This window comes from Tiliqua scincoides, chromosome 5 (genome assembly GCF_035046505.1).
Source record: "Tiliqua scincoides isolate rTilSci1 chromosome 5, rTilSci1.hap2, whole genome shotgun sequence".
NCBI lineage: Eukaryota > Metazoa > Chordata > Lepidosauria > Squamata > Scincidae > Tiliqua > Tiliqua scincoides.
In genome coordinates, this window is record NC_089825.1 from 17,351,629 (window position 1) to 17,372,777 (window position 21,149).

Below are 21,149 nucleotides of genomic sequence, written 5' to 3' on the forward strand. Positions count from 1 at the left end.
CCTGTGACTTGGGTAAGCAGACCTTCTGAAGTGACAAGACACGTCAACAAGACAGATTTGTTCTATTATTGCAACTTCCTAAATCTCTGAAAATATTCTAATTCACTACAAATTTTAAAATCATGATCAGCAAAGTAACGCTCTCTTTTATGGCACGCTTATCTTTCTTTGGTGTATAGAAGCAGCAACCAAAATGCCATTTTCAGTATTGGTTCTCCTTTTGGGACAGTGAATACAGCAACTATTGTTTATATAGCAAAAACAAACAAGGGGTTCCACAACAGCAATCCCATTGCTTTGTTTACTTTATTTCATCCTGCACCATCTAAGAGGATGTAAACCAGTTACAAAAAGTGGATACAAGTACATTGATCTGAAATGGTTTGCAGTGCATAAGTGTGTTGGTGCAGGTAAGAGGCGGCTGCTTCATTTTCCCTGTTAAAATATGCCTGGAGTCCTCTTCTCAGGTCCATTCTTCTTTACATTCCAATATGTATGAAATATAAGGCTATCCATGAAAATCTGGATATTTCTCATTCAAAAGGGCAGCTGCAAACATCAAGGAGGGCAAAGCAAGATCAACACATTAGCCTGCCCAGCTGGATAGCCTGAAGGCTGCCTCTCTTCTTGATAGGAAAAACCAGTTGCAGTTGACCGGCAGCAGCTATCATACCCAAGTGCCAAAGGACCTTTTCCCATTGTTGGCATTATTTAGCTTTAAGGAGTCCAGTAAGCTTCTGATCCTTTCACTGGTTTGTCCCTTTTTCCTTTTGGTGCCTTTGTTGGCATTACTGGCTTTTGAGGTTTGAAGAAGGGCTGCCAGTCCCCAGAACTGAGAAGAATCAGCCTTGCCCTCTTGCTGTAGAAGCCAGGCACTCTCTCTGGCTAAGCTGACAAATCTTTCAAGCTGAGTCGCATTCACATTCTTGCTGATATTAAGGTTCTGTTCAAAGGGATTCTGGATATAAAGAGCAGATGCTTCTGGCTTGTTATACTCTTTCCCCTGCAGGGTTGAAGGGGGGACGACAACAACATCATTTTAACATATGTACTATCCATTGCCGAATGCCAATGAGGTGAGTGCAAACAAGCTGGAGCCCTTTAAAGGCCAGTGTACATACACTGCTCTCATAGCCCACTTATGTTTGCTGAACAAACTGGCATACTGCTAGGTGCTATACAGGAGACAGAATAGATGCTGCTCCTACCACAAGGTCTTAGAGGGGTGAGGCAGGACTGTTGGGGCAGGAGAGAACGGGTATTGCCTAGGAACTGAGCTCCAATGGAGAAAGGGGGAGTGAAGTGGCAGTGCAAGAGCAGAACAGCAGCAGCTTCTATACTCATATGGCAAAATATATACTCTCGCATCACTTTCACACATGGCAGCATATGGGCACACACTTTTTCCTCTTCCACCTTGCTCCGTGCAAAGAAGCCCAAAGGGGATCTTAACTAAAATCTCTGAATCAGTAACCTGACACAGTAAATATAAGTCTTTTTGGAGGGATCAGGACTGTGATCCGAGAATACAGCCAGCAAGGGACAGATCTAGCAGCCTGGGGAGCAGAGCAAAGTTTTAAAATGCTGCTCTGAGATGGCTCACTAATGTCATGAGCCATCCACATCTTCTATCTCAGGCACACAATACACGTGGAAGTTTAACCAAATGCTACACTACAACAGCTGTAACTTCACCTCCTAGCAGACCAGTCATCGCAAAAAGAAACATTGCTTTGTGGGTGGGTTACAAACACTAGTTTTGCCCACCCCCTCCTCCATTTAAAATTCAGGCATTTTAATATAGCAGCTTGGAGGTGGACCAACAACAATTCCAGAGAACAAGAGAAAAATATTTTTACCTTTCGAATATTTAGTGAATATTTGTTGAAAGCAAAATTCCCAAAGTATTCAAATAAGTCTCCCAGCAGCACATCTGAAAGACAGAAAAGCACTGTAGTAAGGAAGAGAAATGCTAAAGTTCACATTTCGTTGGTGAGAAAATTTGCAAGAGACCCCTTACCCAATGTTTCTGTGTTTTCAGTAGGCTTAATTTTGTTCAAGTTACTGACAAACGTACAGTCGAAGCCTTCAATCACATGCTTATCCTTTGCATCTGAAACAAAAACAAGCCATTTTGAACTATCACGTGTGTCAACACACTCCAAAGCCCCTGCATATTAAGATATTTGCATAGCTGCGCTGGATAAGTGCAATTTAGTGGATACAGGAAAAAGGCTGGCACTCATGCTAAAGTGCAGTGTTTTTATGTTAAGCTTACCAGTATAACCATCACCCAGGCACAACCAAATGGCAATTAAATGCCTGAAGTAGCAAGCACTGTGCCTCCAGCTCCTAAAAGTAATTTGGCATGGCTCTTTCTCCACATTTCCAAACAAATGCTCAGATCTGAAATGCCAAGGTACAGAAGGATGGTTTTCACCATTTCGTTTACTTGAAAAGAAAATCCTCAGTCTTTTGGAATACTATACTTTACTGAGCTTTTTCAAAAGGAAGCAATAAGCACAGTGGCGTAGCTGGTGGGGGGGCGCAGCCAGTGGGGGGGAGCCTCAGTGCAGTGGGCGAGCAGCCCCTCCCTTTGGAGCCATTCCCGGTGGGGGGGGCAAAACGGAGCCATACGCCTACCGCACTGAAGCTCCCCCCACACTGGCTGCTCCGCCCCTCTCCTACTACGCCACAGAATAAGCACCTTAAAAGCAGAGGAGAATTTTAGACAATATATACTGATAACCAAAACTCAGGCGTTTAAAAAGTTATTTTTAATGGGAAGAAATGGCAGAGGTATCACATTTCCATACTGATATTGTAACAATGACATTATTCATCATAATTCCTGGGCTTTTCCACCCATTGCTTGCAATATGCCAGTGAAGTCCAGAGCAATATAACAGGTCAGTCAAGCAAAATTCAACTAAACAAGCTGGGCAGTACTTGGCCCCAAACGAAACTGTGTGTGACTTGCAGGCTTTAAGACTCAAGATTAGTTCACCTTCCAAGTTTCCATTTGCAGATTAGCAGAAAAACAATTTGAAGCCTATCACAGGCTTCAGCTAAAGCAGGCAAGAAACCAGACAGGAAACGCAGTAAAACCCCATGTATGCTTCCAAGTCTCATCTCATGATCCTGAAGGGCTGACTCATGGGCTGAAACATTTGGAGGTAAAAATACTAGGGTTCTTGTAATCCCAGCAGCTTCCTGTATCCTAAGTATTCTGGCTAGAAAACCGATGTTGCTCTTGAGAGCCAACAATCACAGGACACAGGTGGCAGCAGAAAAGCCCCAGCTGAGCTCTCACACCTACAAAACAAGCCAACTGAGGTGCTGAATATTTTTCTTAAGATTAAGCACCACACATTTTAAGTGCTGTGTGCATAGGCTTATTCACCTTTAAATAACACTGTGACATGGGCCAGGATAACTGTCACTGTATTGCCAATGGGCAACCAAGGTAGAGAGAACATGGCTCATCCAAGGTCAATCAGTGGCTGAATTCAGACACACTGCAAAACTCTGGCTTATACCAATCACAGTTAAGAAGCCATATCATGGTTTTCACTTCCTGATATAAAATAGACAAGCCATACTTTAGGGCTACTTGCAGGACTCATCTTCACAAGTTCACTCCAGTCTCTCCACAGTGCAGCAGCATCCCGATTCAAAGAAATGGCCGCAACTACGATTAGGGAGTTTGAAAATGGTGTTATTTATTTTACTGAGCCTATTGTGTTCAGTAAGACTTAGGCTGTAATCCTATCTTACTGACGGGAAACAAACACCTCTAACTATGGTTTGTTAACGGGTTGCGTATTCAGACTTAACAAGAAACCACAGTTGATACACTCTGGAGTTTGCCAGCCCACGTTAGATTCCTGGTTTGTCAGCCACAGACAACTTACAGTATGCAAGGAGGCTTGGTTGAGACATAACACAAAGTTATAATTTTGTTAAATAAAACATGATCTGTTTTAGGTTTGAAACCAGCTAAAGAGGCAAGATATGAACTGGGAACTTCTCCTCTGAGATGCCATCTTACATTCTTAGTGGCTACACCAGGGATGTCAAACATAAGACTCACGGGCCAAATGCAATTTATCTGGAAGCAATTTATTTGGCCCTGTTATAATGGGGTTCCCCCAGCATGATAATTGGGCTCTCTCTTAGCTTGAAAATATGAACAAGGTTTGCACATTTTCTTCTGTCATTTGCAACCAATGAGTTTCTAGTTAAGAACAAAGTATTTCTGGCCATCATCTGCTTAATGACGCCACTTCTGGCCCTCTGCAGGCACCATGAATGCTAACTTCGGCCCTCTGTATGAAATGAGTTTGATATCTCTGGGCTACACTATACCAACTCCTATTCCAAGCAATCTCCAGCACTTGATATGGTTCTAAAAATAGCACTTTGTCATCAACAACCCATCCTTTAGATAAATTAGGACAGATTTAGTTAAGTCAAGCCATTTAGTTATTTGATTTTTCTCTGTAAACCGCTTTGTGAACTTTTAGTTGAAAAGCGGTATATAAATACTGTTGATTGATTGATTGATTGATTTCCAGTTTACGTTTTGTAAGGATAAAATACAAGAACCTTTCAACAATTCTTAAGTAGAGACACATAAAACTTCCTTTCAAATGTTTTGAAGAGGAGACTAAAAGGATCAGGTCCTTGTTTCAGTGTATTTGAATGAGACACGTGCAATTTTACATATGAGTGTCTTCAGATTTGATGAGAAGCTCATATTTTGGGCTCTGGTATATTCAGCTAAATACATAGCATCAAGTGAGAACCATCTCTTAAAGATTATGTACAACTGTGAGGCTATATGTAAAACTGGACCCCATCGAGTCTCTTACCAGCGAGCTCCTTCAGTTGATCCAAAGTTGGAACAATGGGGGGATTTCTTTTTTGCAGAAAGAACAAGACCATCATCGTTAAAGAAAAATTTGTAATCCAGGCGCCAGGAATGCTACTTGTGAGTCCATGGGCCCGTGCCCAGCACCGTGCAGTGAACACAAGAGCTCTGACACGAGGGTCAAGGTTGCCATAGATATAAAGGAGTTCAGAACTTTTCATGGCAATTCTGTTGGAACATAAAAGGGTCAAGATATTGAAAGCAAAAGCAATAAAGTACATCAGCAACTGACTCATTGTTATATCCTAGTACAGTAAAACACATTTAAGATTATTTTAGCTTTTACTCAGTAAACCAAACAGTCATCAAGGAATAGCTTCCAAATATCTTGGGCTAGAATGAAAAAGCGTGTTCACAGATAGTCACAAACAGATCTTACATTTCTACAGAATTATAACCATTTTCCTCAAGCACAATTGTCTAGGATTGAATGACCAGTCATAGCAAGAGCTATGCAGGGATGTGTGTGCTCTTCTTGGGTGCATGCACCCAACCCCTCAGAGTATGGCAGCACTTCCAATCTGGCACAGACTAAACTGTTCACAATAAAAAGTCAGCCACACATACTAGAAAAACAAGAATTTGTTGGGAGTCTTTCTGGAAATCAAACAGCAAATTAAGTACAGAAAACTGCATGCTATCAAGGCTACAGCTGCCTCCCTACAGATCAAAGTTGTGAGGAACATAGGCAAAAGCTATCAAAGTTGGGGAAGCTGGTTTTGTGAATAAATTCAGGCTATGTTTCTGCGAAGAAAGTTCAACAAACATGTTAGTGAACGTGTCTAAAATTCAGCCTGTTGGCCAATTTAAACAAATTGTCAAAAAGTCTTTCAAGGAGGCAGAAGAATCTACAACTCAAGTCTTTGCTGGTGAATGGTTTGAGAACCCAAGCATGCATGAGAATTTTTTTGGCATTTAAACCAGCAGTAAATTCCACAGCAGGCTGCAAGTCTTTTCATTTGAGTAGCAAAATGCAGACCACAGACAGAGGGCACTGTGCAGTCCAGACCTAGAAAAGGATGCTATTTCTTCTCTTCCATACATGCCTATGACTCTTTCACTCATGCAGTGAGTGATGGAGGGATGCTGCAAAAGCTCTCTTCATAGCAGTAGTGACAGAATGCCTCCACATAGACTGAAATTGGAGATTTGTCTGGTAACAAAGAAGCACTGCTAGAGCTCACTATGACAGTCAGAGAATCCAAGGATTAGAATATGCCTGGTCTAATAAAACATATTCACACACAAACACATCAGGGCATGTGTCTTTTACAAACATCATAAAGTCAGCAATAAGAGGTTAATATTCTCTTTATATTTTCCCAATATATGCAATGGAGAAATAAAAGTTTAAAACGGATGAGCGTGTTTCAAGGCTGCAGCAAGAAATGCTATTCCTAAGAAAACCGCTCCTCCTACTGGCCACACTAGAGAAACACATCATGTGCACCTTTTTCAAAGGACCAGCTTAAATGACCTGCTAGCAAACTTCCAAGCTTCCCTGAACTCTTCTTCCAGCTGAATGTTAAGCAAAACAGCAAAATGATGGGACAGGAGGAGTGAGAAAACAGTTTATATAATATAAAAGACCCCAAATCTACAGTTTATAGCAGCCTTAAGATGGAGTACAAGAGGTGTTGGCAGGCCTAATTGGATTAACCTTTGTTAGGTGCAAAACAGATTTTGGATTGCATCAGAAACTGCTGGAACAAAAACAAGAAATAAGGATGGCTGTTCCCCCACTCTTTTGAAAATATATAATCTAGTTCTATTCAGATCTGTTTCCAACACTAAGCAGAATACAACTGAGTCCTTTGAGAGACAAAGAGCTAAGAGAATGGAATCTGGGTAGTATTACCCAGCAGCTGATTCCAATAAAGAACCATAACACAGTTTATTCATATGTTTATCTGTTCAGCCTACCTCCAGCACTTTCCAACCCTTAAACACCTTACACTGTAATACAACCTTACTTTTGACACTGCTGACTGATCTCTGCAAGGTAGGGCTTAATGGACCCCTAATTGTCTATTAAGCCACATACACAGCTGTAGCTCAGTTTCACCCTCCATAGGGCTCAAAACATTTTCCTTGTCAACTATTAGCTAGTCGGTTTCACAACCTACCAAACATTGTGGGTTGAACCCAACTTGGGAACAGCTGCTTTAGTATATAAAGTAGGCAGTAATTGACAATCACCTCACAGCACTTCTTTCTACCAAGTTATTCTATCAATTGTCAATTATCAAGAATAAGCACTCTTTGGAGTACTGCTGTCCAGTTTCTCTATATCAGCTTTTGCAGTGATGTCCAAAAGCACTGTAGTGGTGGGGGCACTGACCAAGGGACACTTGAGCTCAAATCTCTGTTCAGCCTCAAAGCTTACAGGGTCCTGCTAATTTGGTAAGAGGCACTTTTTCAAGTGGGTGCTCCTTTTTTTAGCAGGGGGAGAGTAACTGCTTAACCCCTGCTAATTGGGTAAGAGGCACTTTTTCAAGTGGGTGCTCCTTTTTTTAGCAGGGGGAGAGTAACTGGCCCACCTCACCCCAGCACTGTCTGTTTTAGTGGCTGTCTGCTGGTATTCTTTTTGCATCTTTTTAGATTGTGAGCCCTTTAGGGACAGGGAGCCATTTAGTTATTTGATTTTTCTCTGTAAACCGCTTTGTGAACATTTAGTTGAAAAGCGGTATATAAATACTGTTATTATTATTATTATTTACAGGGTCATTCTGGTCACCATTTTCCAACATATCCTGAAGAGAAGAAGGGAGAGCCACAAAGGAGAAGAAGCACTATCACCATCCCCACTTGCTGCTGCCTCTAAATCCTAGGCTGGGTCCTTTCCCTCTCACTGTAGTTGCAGAATCAACACCACCATTCTTTTGGTAGACCTTAATTGACACGAACCACCTTGGAAATTTCTTCAGAGGCTGAAAGGGTGGAATGAAATTATCTTGACTAAGCTAACTTAGAAGGTTGCACGAGGAAAAAACAGTAATTCGGCATGCAGCTCTGATTTCCTTGGAGAAAGGGTAGGATAAACCTGTGCAAAGTGTTTTTGAAAATACTTACCTGTTGTTAGCTGTCAAATCACACTGAAATCCTGAAGGCTGATGTGAAAATCTCACTAACGGACATCGAGCATTAAGTATCTTTTGCACGCCAACACACCCAGGGCCGAAGTTATCAATACATTCGCCAATCACATAAAGGATCCTCTGTGTCGCTATTCGCTCAGAAGGCACTCTTTTCATATGATACTGCATGTTAAAGGGACCTGTTTTCTAAAACAAAAAAAGATAGGACTAAGTCACTAACTCAAGAGTAAGAAAAGGTCCCCCTACATTTCTGGTTCCTACAAATCACTGTTCTACTCTTTTCTTTTCAATAAATGGTCACAATCCAGATATCCGTGCACTACTTCCACACGTGCACAGTGAAGTAAAAGCCATGGATAAGAACCGAATTCATCAGCCCTTATGGCAGACAAAGCATTACAAAGGGAACAGGCCACCTTGATCAAACATGACTAAATGAAAGCATTCTTATACAGGAACAGAAAAGGAGACGCTGCATTCTTTGATTTAAGCCTTTGTTGCAACCTTGTGCTTTACCACTACTGACTACAAACCATCTGCAAGCCTGCATCTTTGTTTTATGTATCTGAAAACAGGATTTCATTGCCTGCACAAGGTGTTAAATCTGCAGCAATGGCTACATTTCAAAGAAATTATGTGCACACAAAAATGGGTCTACAAGCATAAAAAAGGGTTAAACACCATGTGGACACAGGGATAAGCATACTAAGCAGGCTGTGACCTAGGTAACCACAAAGCTTGACGCATTTCCTCTACACAATTAGCAATATACACAAACTGGAGCATTGTGGCTCATGTTTATATTCTCTTAGGACAATTTAACAAGTGCTGCAAATTAGCACAAAGGACCACAGATATATCACTTCCTCTCTTCTCCTCTTCCACGGAAGTGTGCTGACCAAACCTGTCAATCACATAATAGTGCCTCAATGCTAAAAACCATTTCCTCTTCACATGTGGAAAACCCCAAACTTTCACCAGTAATCTGGTTCCATTATTTTAAGCCTTTGTGTAAAGGCAGTTTTTGTAATCAAGGATATAGAGTGGTGTGCTTTAAAAAAGGAGATCCGTATTGTCTGATCTCCACACTTAATGGGCATGTCATTCACAATGGACCTGAGAAGGATACATGCAGCCACTTTAATCCTTCCTGTGGCAGCCCTTCAACATCCCACCAATGTGCAACTCTTAAGAGATGGGGTCCCCTCCTAAGCAGCATCCAATGTAGGGCTAGGAGGAGGAGAAAGTTGACAGAAACCCAGCATCAATCAGCCCTTCAGATCCTGATTAAATGATCAGTCTTGAATTCTCTAGAATTCTAGGTGTTCAACACAACTGAACAAATTTCTTTTTTCTCAGTAAGCTAAAATCCAGAGCACAAGACTAAAGAGAAGATCAACAGAATGACTGAAAGGCTATCAGGATATGCAGCCCACTCAAGAGGAGAAATATACAAAATGAATTGCAATCTTCTTAGTCTTACCTGCATGCTTGTGTGTGTTCCAAAAGGATTATAAAAGAAATCATTTATTTCATGTCTTCAGTGTTGTGCTTTTTGTATTGTTTTGTCTGAGACTAACGGCATGACACTAATTCTCAGGTGTTCAGCAGTTTATAAAAGTGCCATTTGTCATTCTAATGTTTAGCTCAAAAAAATAAGATGCCTTTACAAGAAAGACCTTACCCTTCTGGTAGTGCTCTTCCCAATTTCATCAAGGTCCAGAAACATGTCTAAATCACATCCCAGTTTGCCAAAGCTGTTCACAGAAGAGCCAAATGGCTTAACAGAGCAGTCTGGAAAATAAGCACCTGCAATGTCTTGAATTAAAGAACATGTCAAAAACCGGAGCTTAATGTTTTCTTCGGTCAGCTGATACTCCTTTGTGAGCATGTGCAATTGGTCACTCACCTGGATAGCAAAAGAAAAAAAGCGGAGAAAAAACCTGTAGTCTTCAATTATGTGGGGTTTGAACATGTAGTATTTAACACACTTCAATGTCATTAAAAACTGTAAAACAGGTCCCAAGGTTACAACATAAAAGGAGACAAACTATTTCAGCACATCTCATTTCTAAATCCATCTTAAAAATCTCTTAGGGGCCCAATCCTATTCAACTTTCCAATGCTGATGCAGCCACAATGCAGCCTCGAGGTAAGGGAACAAACATTTCCTTACCTTCAGGAGGCCTCTGTGACTGCTGCCCCACCACAGAATGCAGTGCATACCTCCTTGGCACAGTTGCTCAATGCTGGAAAGTTGGATAGAATTGGGCCCTTATAAAATTAGCTGGAAAACTGAAGACAGTTTGGCAAAAATATCCTTTGCATCTCCTGAAAACTGAACTCTGATTCAGTAGAACATTAACAGATTCAGAAAAGCTGCAAGTAACTTTTAGGCACAGCAATTCCCATTCAATTTAAGACAGATGTCCTGGGTAGTCCTGCTGCGAATAATTGTTCCTGCAGTGTTGATCATTCTTGAAAATGCTGAAAGCTTCTGAAGATACAGGAATGGAATTTGAAAACTATCGCAATCCAACACTTTCCCCTGTATGAGTCTTCAAACACAGCAAGTTTCAAAGTTTGACATTTACAGTTATCTGAATCTACAAACTGATACAATGTCTCAAAAAGTGTGTAGAGTTTTGAACCAGAGATGCAATTACACTAAAAATCTTTGGGCACAATCCTAACCAGGTCTACTCAGAAGTAAGTCCTATTTTGTTCAATGGGGCTTACTCTCAGGAAAGTGTGGCTAGGATTGCAGCCATAGCCATTGTAAGACAAGCACAACTGAGATGCGGGAGAGAAACAGGAAGAAACATGTACTAAGTACACCGAGAGTATAAAGAAGTGCAGCCATTTTCAAACTGCATCAACTCAAGAGTTTTTTGGCATAGACCCACCTACCCCCCAAGCACTTGGTATCAGCAAGTGACAGTCCACAGGAATAAGGAAGAGATTATTTGTAAATTAGGATCTCAGGTAGATGATGCAGGGAGCTAAGCAATAGCTCAAATGATCATGCCAGGGGGGTGCCTCTTTTGCTCAATAAATTGAGAAGGCTTTGACAGTTTCTTCTCAGGAGGGGCAATCCTTAGGGTGGACAATGCTTCTAGGCATTATAGCCAATTGAGGAGAAGGAGTCATTACAGTCATATGGAGAAGGTAGCTGTCTAGAGACGATGACAAGACCAAATATGGTTGTGATCAACACACACTACACAACTGAGTGCGTGCCCACGCTTCCTTACCTTGAGGAGGCCTCCATGATTGCTCCCCTGCTGCAGGATGCAGTGTGCACCCTATTATGGCTGAATCAGTGCTGGAAAGTTGGATAGGACAGGGCCCTAAATTTGTAACAGTATCTTTCCACTATTCACACAATCTTTTTCTTCTACTTTCAACTTGCAATATTAAAAATCCAATGTCTATTTTATCAGAGTAAACCCTTCTCTGTCTTACTGAAAAGGCACAAATATTTTTGAAAAAGGAATCACAATTTTTACTGGATTATTGCATTCATAGGTCTAATGCACATGCATTAGACCTGTGAATGCTATAATCCAGTAAAAATGTGCACACTCATGTGGTCACACATAAGCACAGAAAACACGGCACTTTTAAACTGTAAGTTCCACACTCAAAAAAACAGAAAACTGTCTATTTTTATAAAAGGAATATAAAAATAACATGAACTTACACTGTCAGCATTACAAAGTTTCTTTATAAGCTCTTCAACTGGAATTGCAGACTGTTTGTGACAGTGAACTGGTTTCTGTTCCGAAGCTTGGCTTGGTGGATTTTTTAATGTTAGCGTAAATATTCTAGATTTAAAAGGAACAGGACACTCATCCTCAATCTGTGGGGTACCTGTGACATCCTGAAGTGAAGCTATACTGCTTCTCTCAGAAAATTCAACCACTGCATACGTACCCTGAAGCAACACAAAAAGAGAAACTATAGCATTTATTTATTGAATTTTTATCCCACCTTTCCTTTACAAAGTGGATGCCCAGGAGGCCAACAGCATACAGGAAAAAATACATATAACACCACATTATACCATAAAACCCATAGAATATACCCACACACACACACAGGTAATAAAACAGAGGAAAAATAAATAAGAGAACTCAATGGCATCAAACATAATAAAATCATGAAATCAAAAATACAAGCAGCAACCATAAAATAGTATAATGCAAATTAAGAGACACCATAAAGTGCACAATAAAATAGCATAGCAGCAGGGAGACATAAAAGCCAAGGATATAAAATGACTTAATACAAACAAAATATTCCTCCCACCCATTTTATTACCAAAATGCCACCCAAAACAAAACATTTTCAATCCTTGTTGGAACACTTCAACGGAGGAAGCATTTCTCAGATCTCCAGGGAGGGAGTACTATAGCTAAGGTGGCAATGCCAGGAAGACTCGACATCTTTTCGTTGCCCCTCCCAACCTTGCTTTATACGTAAATAGCTTGTATGAGCCATTACCACCTGAAAGATTGTGATCTATCTATGACGTGAAGCACGATCCCAACAAGTTAGTCATATGGAATAACTCTCAAGTAAGTGGGTGATGAATTATAATCATGGATCCCTCTCAATCTGGTTTCAGGCCTGGTTCAGGATGGAGATGGCCTTGGTCGCCTTGGTGGATGACCTACGCCGAGGGTTGGATGGAGTGCATCCTTGCTAGTCCTTTTAGACCTCTCAGCAGCTTTCAACACCATCGACCATGGCGTCCTTCTGGGATGGTTGGCCGAGATGGGGATCGGGACCACTGTTCTGCAGTGGTTCTGTTCCTTGTTGGCCGAGAGGTCCCAGATGGTGGTACTGGGGGACTCCTATTTGGCACCCTGGCCCTTGAGGTGTGGGGTGGCGCAGAGTTCTATATTGTCCCCCATGTTGTTTAATATCTACATGAAACAGCTGGGAGAGGTCATCCGGGGATTTGGAGTTGGGTGCCATCAGTATGCGGATGACCTCAGCTCTATCTCTCCTTTCCACCAGAATCCAGGGTGGTTGCCTCTGTCCTAGAGCGTTGCCTGGAGGCAGTTGGGATCTGGATAAGGGTGAACAAGCTGAGATTAAATCCAGACAAGACAGAAATGGTTCAGAAATCCTGGTTCAGAAATCTTCGATGCGGGTGCTGGACTATTGCCCTGCTCTGAATGGGGTTGCGCTCCCCCTGAAAGAGCAGGTTCACAGCTTGGGGGTTCTCCTGGACTCGCAGCTGCTCCTGGATGTCCAGGTGTCGGCTGTGGCAGGAGCGCCTTTGCCCAGCTTTGGCTGGTGCGCCAGCAGCGGCCGTACCTGTCTCAGGCAGAACTGGCCACGGTGGTCCATGCCATGGTGACATCAAGATTAGATTACTGTAATGCGCTCTACATGGGGCTGCCCCTGAAGACAGTTCGGAAGTTACAATTAGTACAGAATGCGGCGGCTCGTGTGGTTGCTGGAGGTCAGTGGTTTGACTCTGTCACGCCGCTGCTCTGGCGGCTGCACTGGCTGCCCATTCGCTTCTGGGCTTAATTCAAGGGGCTGGTTTTGACCTTTAAAGCCCTAAATGGCTTGGGACCAGCGTATCTGAGAGACCACCTCCTTTCATATAGTCTGGTTTGTTCTCTTGAGGTCATCAGAAGGGGCCCTGTTGGTTGTGCCACCATTAAGATAGGTGAGGGTGATGGTGGCCAGAAACATTGCCTTCTCGGTGTGGCACCTGTATTATGGAATTCTCTCTCCTTTGAATTGAGGACAGCCTCCTCTCTATTAACTTTCCGGGGGGGGGGGGGCTGAAGACCTTTTTATTCAAGAAATCTTTTGAGATCTCATAATGGCTGCTTTTATAAATCACTGTTTTACTGTGTGTGTTTTTATTGCTGACCACTCCTGTTTTTTATTGTTTTTATAATGTTTTAATTTGTATTTTATATTGTATTTTAATATATTCATTGCCTTGGGTGCCCTTTGGGGAGAAAGGCAGACTACAAATCAAATCAAAAAATAAACAAATAAACCAACAAATAATCTTAGCTGGATATTAGGAGGAACTTTGTTCAAACTATAAACAGTGGTGAAACGTAGGAAAAGCTTGGCAATCATCATTCTTATATCATGCCTTTCCTCCAGAGTGGTCAGAAAAGCACACAGGACAACTTCCCATTTGTCTTCACAGTGCATCTCACATAATCTTATGTGGCAGGCAGAGAGACAATGAACAACTCAAAGTAACCCACTGAGTCTCATGGCTGACTAGGATTTTGCACCAAGGTAGCCATGGTCCAAATCTAATCCTTATCCAGTATGCTACACAGGCTCTCTCAAGGATGCCCAGGAGTAAGGTAGAAACTCTATCAATTCACATTTTTAACAGCCAGAGAAGCATTGTTAGTTTCAATGGAGTCAGTCCCTGAGACAGAACCAATAGCCATATATCCCAAAAGAGCCAGAGCAGCAAAATTAAGACAGCTTTACAGACAATATAATAGCCTGATCACTAATTCACCAATTGCAACAATGCTATAGGACAATGGTTGGACAAAACCAAACTACCTGGTGACACAGTCAGGCAGGCAATTCAATTCAATTCAATTATTTGCACTTGCCTGGTTTCCTTCTAGCATCTTTCAGCAAAAAAATTAGTCAGTGCCATACAAATCTAAATAAAAGAGGAAAGGCCCAATCCTATCCAACTTTCCAGCTCTGGTGTAGCCACAATGCAGCCCCGTGGTAAGGGAGCACATGTTCCTATACCTGGAGAAGACTCCAATGACTGCACCTCCACTGCAGGATGCAGCACACACCTCACTGGCACAACTGCACCAGCACTGAATAATTGGATAGGATTTGGCCTGAAGATACAAGGTAGGTTTCCTTAAGCCCACCTATTTAAGATTCTTGCTGCTTGAATCACACTGCTCAGTATTTAGAGTTCAGTTGCTGATGCTCCAAGTACTTACATAATGTACGTAGAAGAAGTGACTCTTAATGTTTCCGTGAGAAGACAAGTATGCAAGAAATTTCTTCTCATTGATTTTAGCTGGGCAGTTGATTAACACTGTCCTTTGTGCTTGTTCTTGGCGTTCTGCTTGCACTTCACTGAATGTCTTCTTTGTTGTTCCAATTTCAGAATCTACATGGGGCAGGGGAAAAACATCTTTCTATATGAAACATTTTTAGACAACAGGAACAGATTGCTCTACTGCAGCACCACCACATAGATTCCATTCTTAAAAGCAAGATAAACTCTAATACATCCTCCAAACAAAAGCTTTTGTCTCCCTCACTTGTGTTTCCACTTTTTCTCTCTTGAGATGCCTTAGATTTCTCCCAATTACTCAACAGTTCTATATGCAGTATTGCTCACTGGCTCTGAAAACAACAGGATTTACAGTAAAAGTATCCTGGTCCATGTATTATTAACTATTTTGAACACTGCACAAGAGAACAGAAGTAATGGATCTATGGATCCAACAACCCCCTCCCCGCAAAGCACTCCTGGTGTATTTGGGCATCAATCTCAGTTAATTTGATTTTTGTCAATGGTAATGGCAGCATAAAAAACTTGCTTAACTCTGTGTCACAGGCTTCTCTTTCTAAAACATAGAATAATATGTGGCACATAAGTAGCAAAGGAGCTGAACCCCTTCACTGAAAAACCTCATCCGCATTGGCATCCTTCAGTCTCGGAAGACTATGGTATTGCGCTCTGAATGGTGGTTCTGGAACAGAATGTCCTCTCCAGAGCGCGAAGCCTGGGTAAAGTAGATATGGAGGACAGACTGTTTCCCATGCAGCAAATCCCCCCCTCTCCACATCGCTGAAATGGTCCAATGGAAAGGCAGAAGTCAATACGGCTGGTTCCAGTGGTGTCGCAGAAGTTGCCAGAACGTGACTGTGTTCAGCCATGAACTGCCTCAGGGACTCCAGCTCCGGATTTTGCCTCAAGGTTGACTCCTGAAGCCTTTTCCATAACTGGATGTAGCCACAAGGCAGTGGAGGTTTGGGATCAGAGTTTTCCTTCTCTCAGATGAGCTGCCTTCCCAGACTATCGAGTCCCCTAGTCGCCTCTTACGACAAGTACAGCCAAAAGGAGGGCCTAGTCTTATCCCCCAGCCCCCAGGGGTGAAAAAAAAACCTCATACAAAAATCTATATACAACAGAAAGCCACAGAAATGACCTTGCCTCTGCAAAAGCCTACCAGTGTCATTATATCTTTTCTTCTGACAATTCTCTCATCCCTCTTTCCTAGTCCCTCTGCTTCTTCCTGTCACATTATGGCCTGCAGACTCCAGGGATCCATGGGTCATACTGCTATCACCTTTCCCGTCTTGGTGGTTGCTCACAGCACAACACCTGTCCTCGCAGGTTATGATCTCCAACCCCCTGGAGAGCCCCTGGGGGTGTTGAAAATTAAACAGATCAGCAACTGCTTGGGGGTTTTAAAAATGTATTTAAACTAAATTAAGAACTTATTTATTTTAAATACTTTTTTTGTTCTTAATTTTTGCTATATTTAAAACTTTTAATTGATTTAATTTGATTTTGTCTTACAGGGAGTGTTAAAAACTTTCCTGCTTGATGATGTCACTTCCAGCCATGACATCACTTCAAGGTGAATGATGTCACTTCTGGTGGGTCCCGACAGATAGTCAGTGGATCCTGGTGGTGAAAACTTTGGGAACCACAGCTCCAGGAGCACCTCCTGCTCCAGGCAAGGGGCTGGACTGGGTCACCTTGGGGGTCCTCCTAAACCAGTGCTTGTAGGAGTCAGTCTCTCCACCCCCCACCCACCCCTGCAGCTGAGGCAGCCCCCATCACCTCGCCTGCAGGGCTGGCAGCCCCTGCAGACAGGCGTGGAGCACCCGCCCCCTGTCCTTGCGGGGGCGGGGGGAGGAGGTGGCTCCACTGGGCCCAGCAGCCCCACATGCCAAGGCCTCCCCCTCCCTCCATCTCCAGGCTCTGACACAGGGTGGACCCCTTGCCCCACCCCGTTGCTAAGCAACGGATGCGGTTGCTAAGCAACGGGCGGCCTTCAAGCGAGAGCGCCTCAAGGAAGGGGCGTCAGCGGGTTGGGGCGCCTCTCTTACCCGCCGCGGTCACCTCTTCCTCCGGCTGCTGCTGCCGCCGCAGCCCGGCAGCGGCCACCTCCGTGGAGCCGAAGTGGGCCTCCCCGAGTCGCAGCCTGGCCCCCACCCTGCGGTGGAAGCGCAGCCACCGGCACCGGAGCGCGAGCGGCAACCGCCCTGTGGGGGCCGCCATAGCCGGAACGCGTGAAGAGCCCGCCGCGCGCATGCGTCCTCGTGACGCTAGAGGGCTCGGACGGAGCGGCGCGAGGGACAAAACGCGCAAGCTGTGAACGCGCTGTGAGAGGACTCCGCAGGTGGACCTGGAGAGCTGGCTCTGCACCTGGGCAGCCCTGAGAGTGCCAGCCTGGCCCTGACAAGCATCTTCCTCTGTGCTCAGAGAACCTGCTGGCCCTGCTTCAGGAGCCACCCTTGCCCACTCCAGGGGGTGGCAGGGGGCAGCAGTGGGCACAGGGAGGTGGGTACCCCTTGCCCACCTGTTCCTTGGCCACTGCCTCAAGGCCCATCCTGTGCTCCTAGCGCAGGCCCTCCACCGGCACTGAGTGTCGCAGACGTGCCCGCCACACTCAGCGCCAGGTCACCGCTGGCACCGGCTCAGTGCCAGTGCCCGACCGAGGGGAAGGTGACAGGCGTCCCTTTCCCTTGAGGAGATGCTGGCAGATGCCCAGCATCGGTGGTGTAGCTGGAGGGGGAGTGGAGCAGCCAGTCCTGCGGGGGGGGCTCAGCAGGGCAGGCAAGTGGCCCCACCCTTCGGAGCCATTCCGTGCAGGGGGAGCAAAATGGAGCCGTCCATTTTGCTCCCCCCACCGGGAATGGCTCTGAAGGGAGGGGCTGCTTTCCCGCCCCACTGAGCCCCCCTGCCGGACTGGCTGCTTCGCCCCCCTCCAGCTACGCCACCACCCAGCGTGCATAGGATGCAGTGATGGCCATTTTTGTGCCACTGCTCCTCTGGGCGCTGGGCAGCATAGGATTAGGCTGTTAGTTTGCTTCAGAGGCATAACTGGAAGCCCTGGCACCTGAACAGTGACATCACAATGTCACATGACATTCTGATGTCACTGCCCAGGTGCCCGGCTTCTGGTTATATGTGTCATTGTGACATGACTTCGTGATGTCACTTCTGGGTTCTCTCCAAAAGAGGTGGTGCTGGAGGCTTCACGCCCCCCCCCCCGTTCCTTCTCCTGTGAAGACTCCTAAATTAAGCCTCAGATTTGTCACTTGGGGCAGATCTTCTTGACTGAAGGCCTGGCTTCTTTTGCTTGGTAACTGGCAAGGGAGATGGCAGTCTGTACTTCCTTCCATCTAACCAATTATTTTAGAAAGTGGGAAAACAATAATGCTTTTCTAGCTGGTGACTTATCCAACTGCAGGAAATAAATGTCAGTATACATGGTTATTAAACTACCTCCTAGGTTCTTGGTATTTTATTTCACTTCATCAAACCAATTATTATCCCACAGATAACCAGATAACCAGGTCTTTCTTCCAACTGGGAGGTTGCATAAATGCTTTCACTGTTTGTCCCAGGCTCCATTTGCCACCCATATTATTTTGATGTCTCCAAATAAAAGGAGGAGTCCATGAACAGTGTTACTTACACCTGAGCATGCTATAGTCACCACTGCCAGCCTGTCCTGAGCTGCCAATTAGGGATGACTGTGTACACGTGAGCTCAGAGGGGAGGAGTGCTTTCAGTTTTCACACCCATGTATGTCAGTGACCACCCATCCTGTTTTTCTTAATGGAGCATTCTTTGTCCTTTGAGATGAGATCAGTAGAAGTCACGCAGAACCAAAAATGTGCATTCATGAAATAATCACGAAAGATTGTGATATAAATTATTAACAAAACACCTGATAGCTCACAGGCTGGCATCTGTTTATGCATGGCTCATCTTTTACAACACTGTGGCTTGTGTTCTCCCTCTATGCCACCTGACCCTCTTGTCTTTGAAATGTAGAATCTATGTTGTGGCTAATCACCCTTGGAATGCAAGATGTGAGAGCTTTCAGAGAACACTTCAGAAGACAAAGCATATGACCAGTGTGAAATAGTAGAAAATATGTTGGATTTGGATTGAGAAGACCTGGATTAAAATCCCCTCTCAGTGTCTCTTTGTCAAGCCTACCTCACAGGATTGTTATAAAGATAGAATAAAAGAATCCCACATACCTTGTCCTGGAGGGAAAACTGGATACAAATATAATAATGCCATGGAATTCTGTGCATTGGTGGCACCCAAACCCCCAAATGACCTCCTTTAGCAGTGTCATGTAGGTATTAAAAAGCCTGGGGGACAGTATAGACACCTGAGGGACACCACAGGCAAGGTGCCAAACAGAGGTTTCCTAATACCATCTCTGGAATCTGCCTTCCAGGAAGGATTGGAGCCACCATAAAACAGTGCTGCCAAATACGATTGAGAAGGATACTATGATAATGGTACTGAAAGCCGCATAGAGGTCCAGCAGAACCAAAAGAAACATACCCTTTTAGCTACTGGTGTAGATCAATCACCAAATCTGTTTATTGTCCCTATTTCTGATCCAAGATTGAAAGAGATCTAGAGGACCATTTTCTTCTAAAAACTGCTGGTGTTGGGTTGCCACTACATGCTTGAGGACCATGGCTAAGAATGGCAGATTGGAGACTGCCAAGGGCATCATCAAAACTGGCTGGACCACTGCTAATTTAAGGCAGGCTGGAACAGTTCCCTCAATTGGAGAAGAATGAATTACCCTCCCGGCCCACTTGTCCAATCTCACTTGGAAGCTTTAATAAGCCAGAATGGACAAGGGTCAAGAGTGTGTGTGGATGATCACACACTTATAAACATCCTGTCCACATCCTCCAACTGAACAAGTTGAAAATAATCCCAAATTACAGGAGAAGCAGTGGGAACATCATCAGGAACAACCAAGCTGGCTTCTAAGTCCTAAGCTGGCATGGTGGGCTACCAAGGAGACCACCTCAGCTTTCTGAGGGCCCAAAGGTAATAAACCCTGAACCACATGCAAAAGCTCTGCTAGCCAACTCTAGGCAAACGATTGCAGTGAACTTTCTTTGCAGCTACCACTGTCGTAGGGTAGTTCTTGAAATGTGCTTCTAGCCTTTGTTTGGTTGGACATGTTGCAAGTTTTTCATTATTATTGCTGTGGTCACCTTCCATTTCATTGCCTCAGCTCCCAGAGAACCAGGGAGCTGCTCTGGCTTCATGAGAAGATAAAGAGCATTCAGGTTGCATTATGTCAATAGCACTGGCCATCTCCCCATTTCAGAGGTCATCCAGGGCCCCAACTGCATCACAAGTGGCAGGAAAATCCTCCAGGATCACCAGGAATCTATCAGTATCTATATAATTCCAGAGGTGGACCTTTCTAATAAGTCACTCACCTCAGCAGAGGTCAGAAACTGCATTAAGTCTAAACCTAACAGTAGTCATCTGACCATGACAATGGAATGGTGTTAATCTTCTCCACTAACATCACCTGCCCAGAGGTAAAAACCAAATCCAGAGAATGCCCAATCTGACTTGTAGAAGTTGATATTACCTGATATAGGTCCACTGTTGCAATGGCAACCATGAAATCCTGAGCTGCACCATTACTGGGGGCCTCCATGTATGGAACAAGACCATAGTGACTTCAGTACTTGGGCTCTCAAAACTGGGAAACTCCAGTACTCTGGCTCTCAAAACTCAGTAACTGCTGGGGAGAACACCAGGGATTCCTTGATTTATAGCCCAATCTCTTAACTACACTACACCAGTTCTCTGATAAGACAGACTGTATTCCTTTCCTACCCAATCAAAGAATTCTGGAATTTTACAGCCATACGTACTTGCTATTCATTGGCCACTGTTTCTCTATAGAACTGGAAACCTGCAAAATAAGTGATAACAGTCTTGATCACTTATTCCATGGCTCCAAGGGTAATGAGTCAAGACCCCATCATCAGGAGATACTCTCGGATCACTTTAATCTTTGAGTCACCTCTTCAATTTATAAACAAATTAG

The 21,149-nt window shown here is 43.9% G+C and overlaps 1 protein-coding gene across 1 annotated transcript; it reads right to left on the reverse strand.

Annotated features, from left to right (window-relative positions):
- Nucleotides 1-273: 273 nt before the first annotated feature.
- Nucleotides 274-17,308, reverse strand: MTPAP (mitochondrial poly(A) polymerase). Its single transcript, XM_066628385.1, has 9 exons — nt 17,137-17,308; nt 15,006-15,178; nt 11,735-11,968; nt 9,716-9,940; nt 8,006-8,217; nt 4,875-5,101; nt 2,021-2,113; nt 1,860-1,933; nt 274-1,003 (listed from the first exon to the last, which is right to left on the reverse strand). The coding sequence occupies exons 1-9, from the start codon at nt 17,306-17,308 to the stop codon at nt 668-670; spliced, it is 1,746 nt and encodes a 581-aa protein (XP_066484482.1). The 3' UTR covers nt 274-667.
- Between the last annotated feature and the right edge of the window lie 3,841 nt (nt 17,309-21,149).

Coding starts and splice junctions, on each gene's coding strand:
- MTPAP (XM_066628385.1), bottom strand. CDS start 17,308: ATGGCGGCCCCCACAGGGCGGTTGCCGCTCGCGCTCCGGTGCCGGTGG. Junction 9,941..11,734: donor AACTTTGTAATGCTGACAGT/GTAAGTTCATGT, acceptor TTTGCTATCCAG/GTGAGTGACCAATTGCACAT. Junction 8,218..9,715: donor GGAAGAGCACTACCAGAAGG/GTAAGGTCTTTC, acceptor TTTTTGTTTTAG/AAAACAGGTCCCTTTAACAT.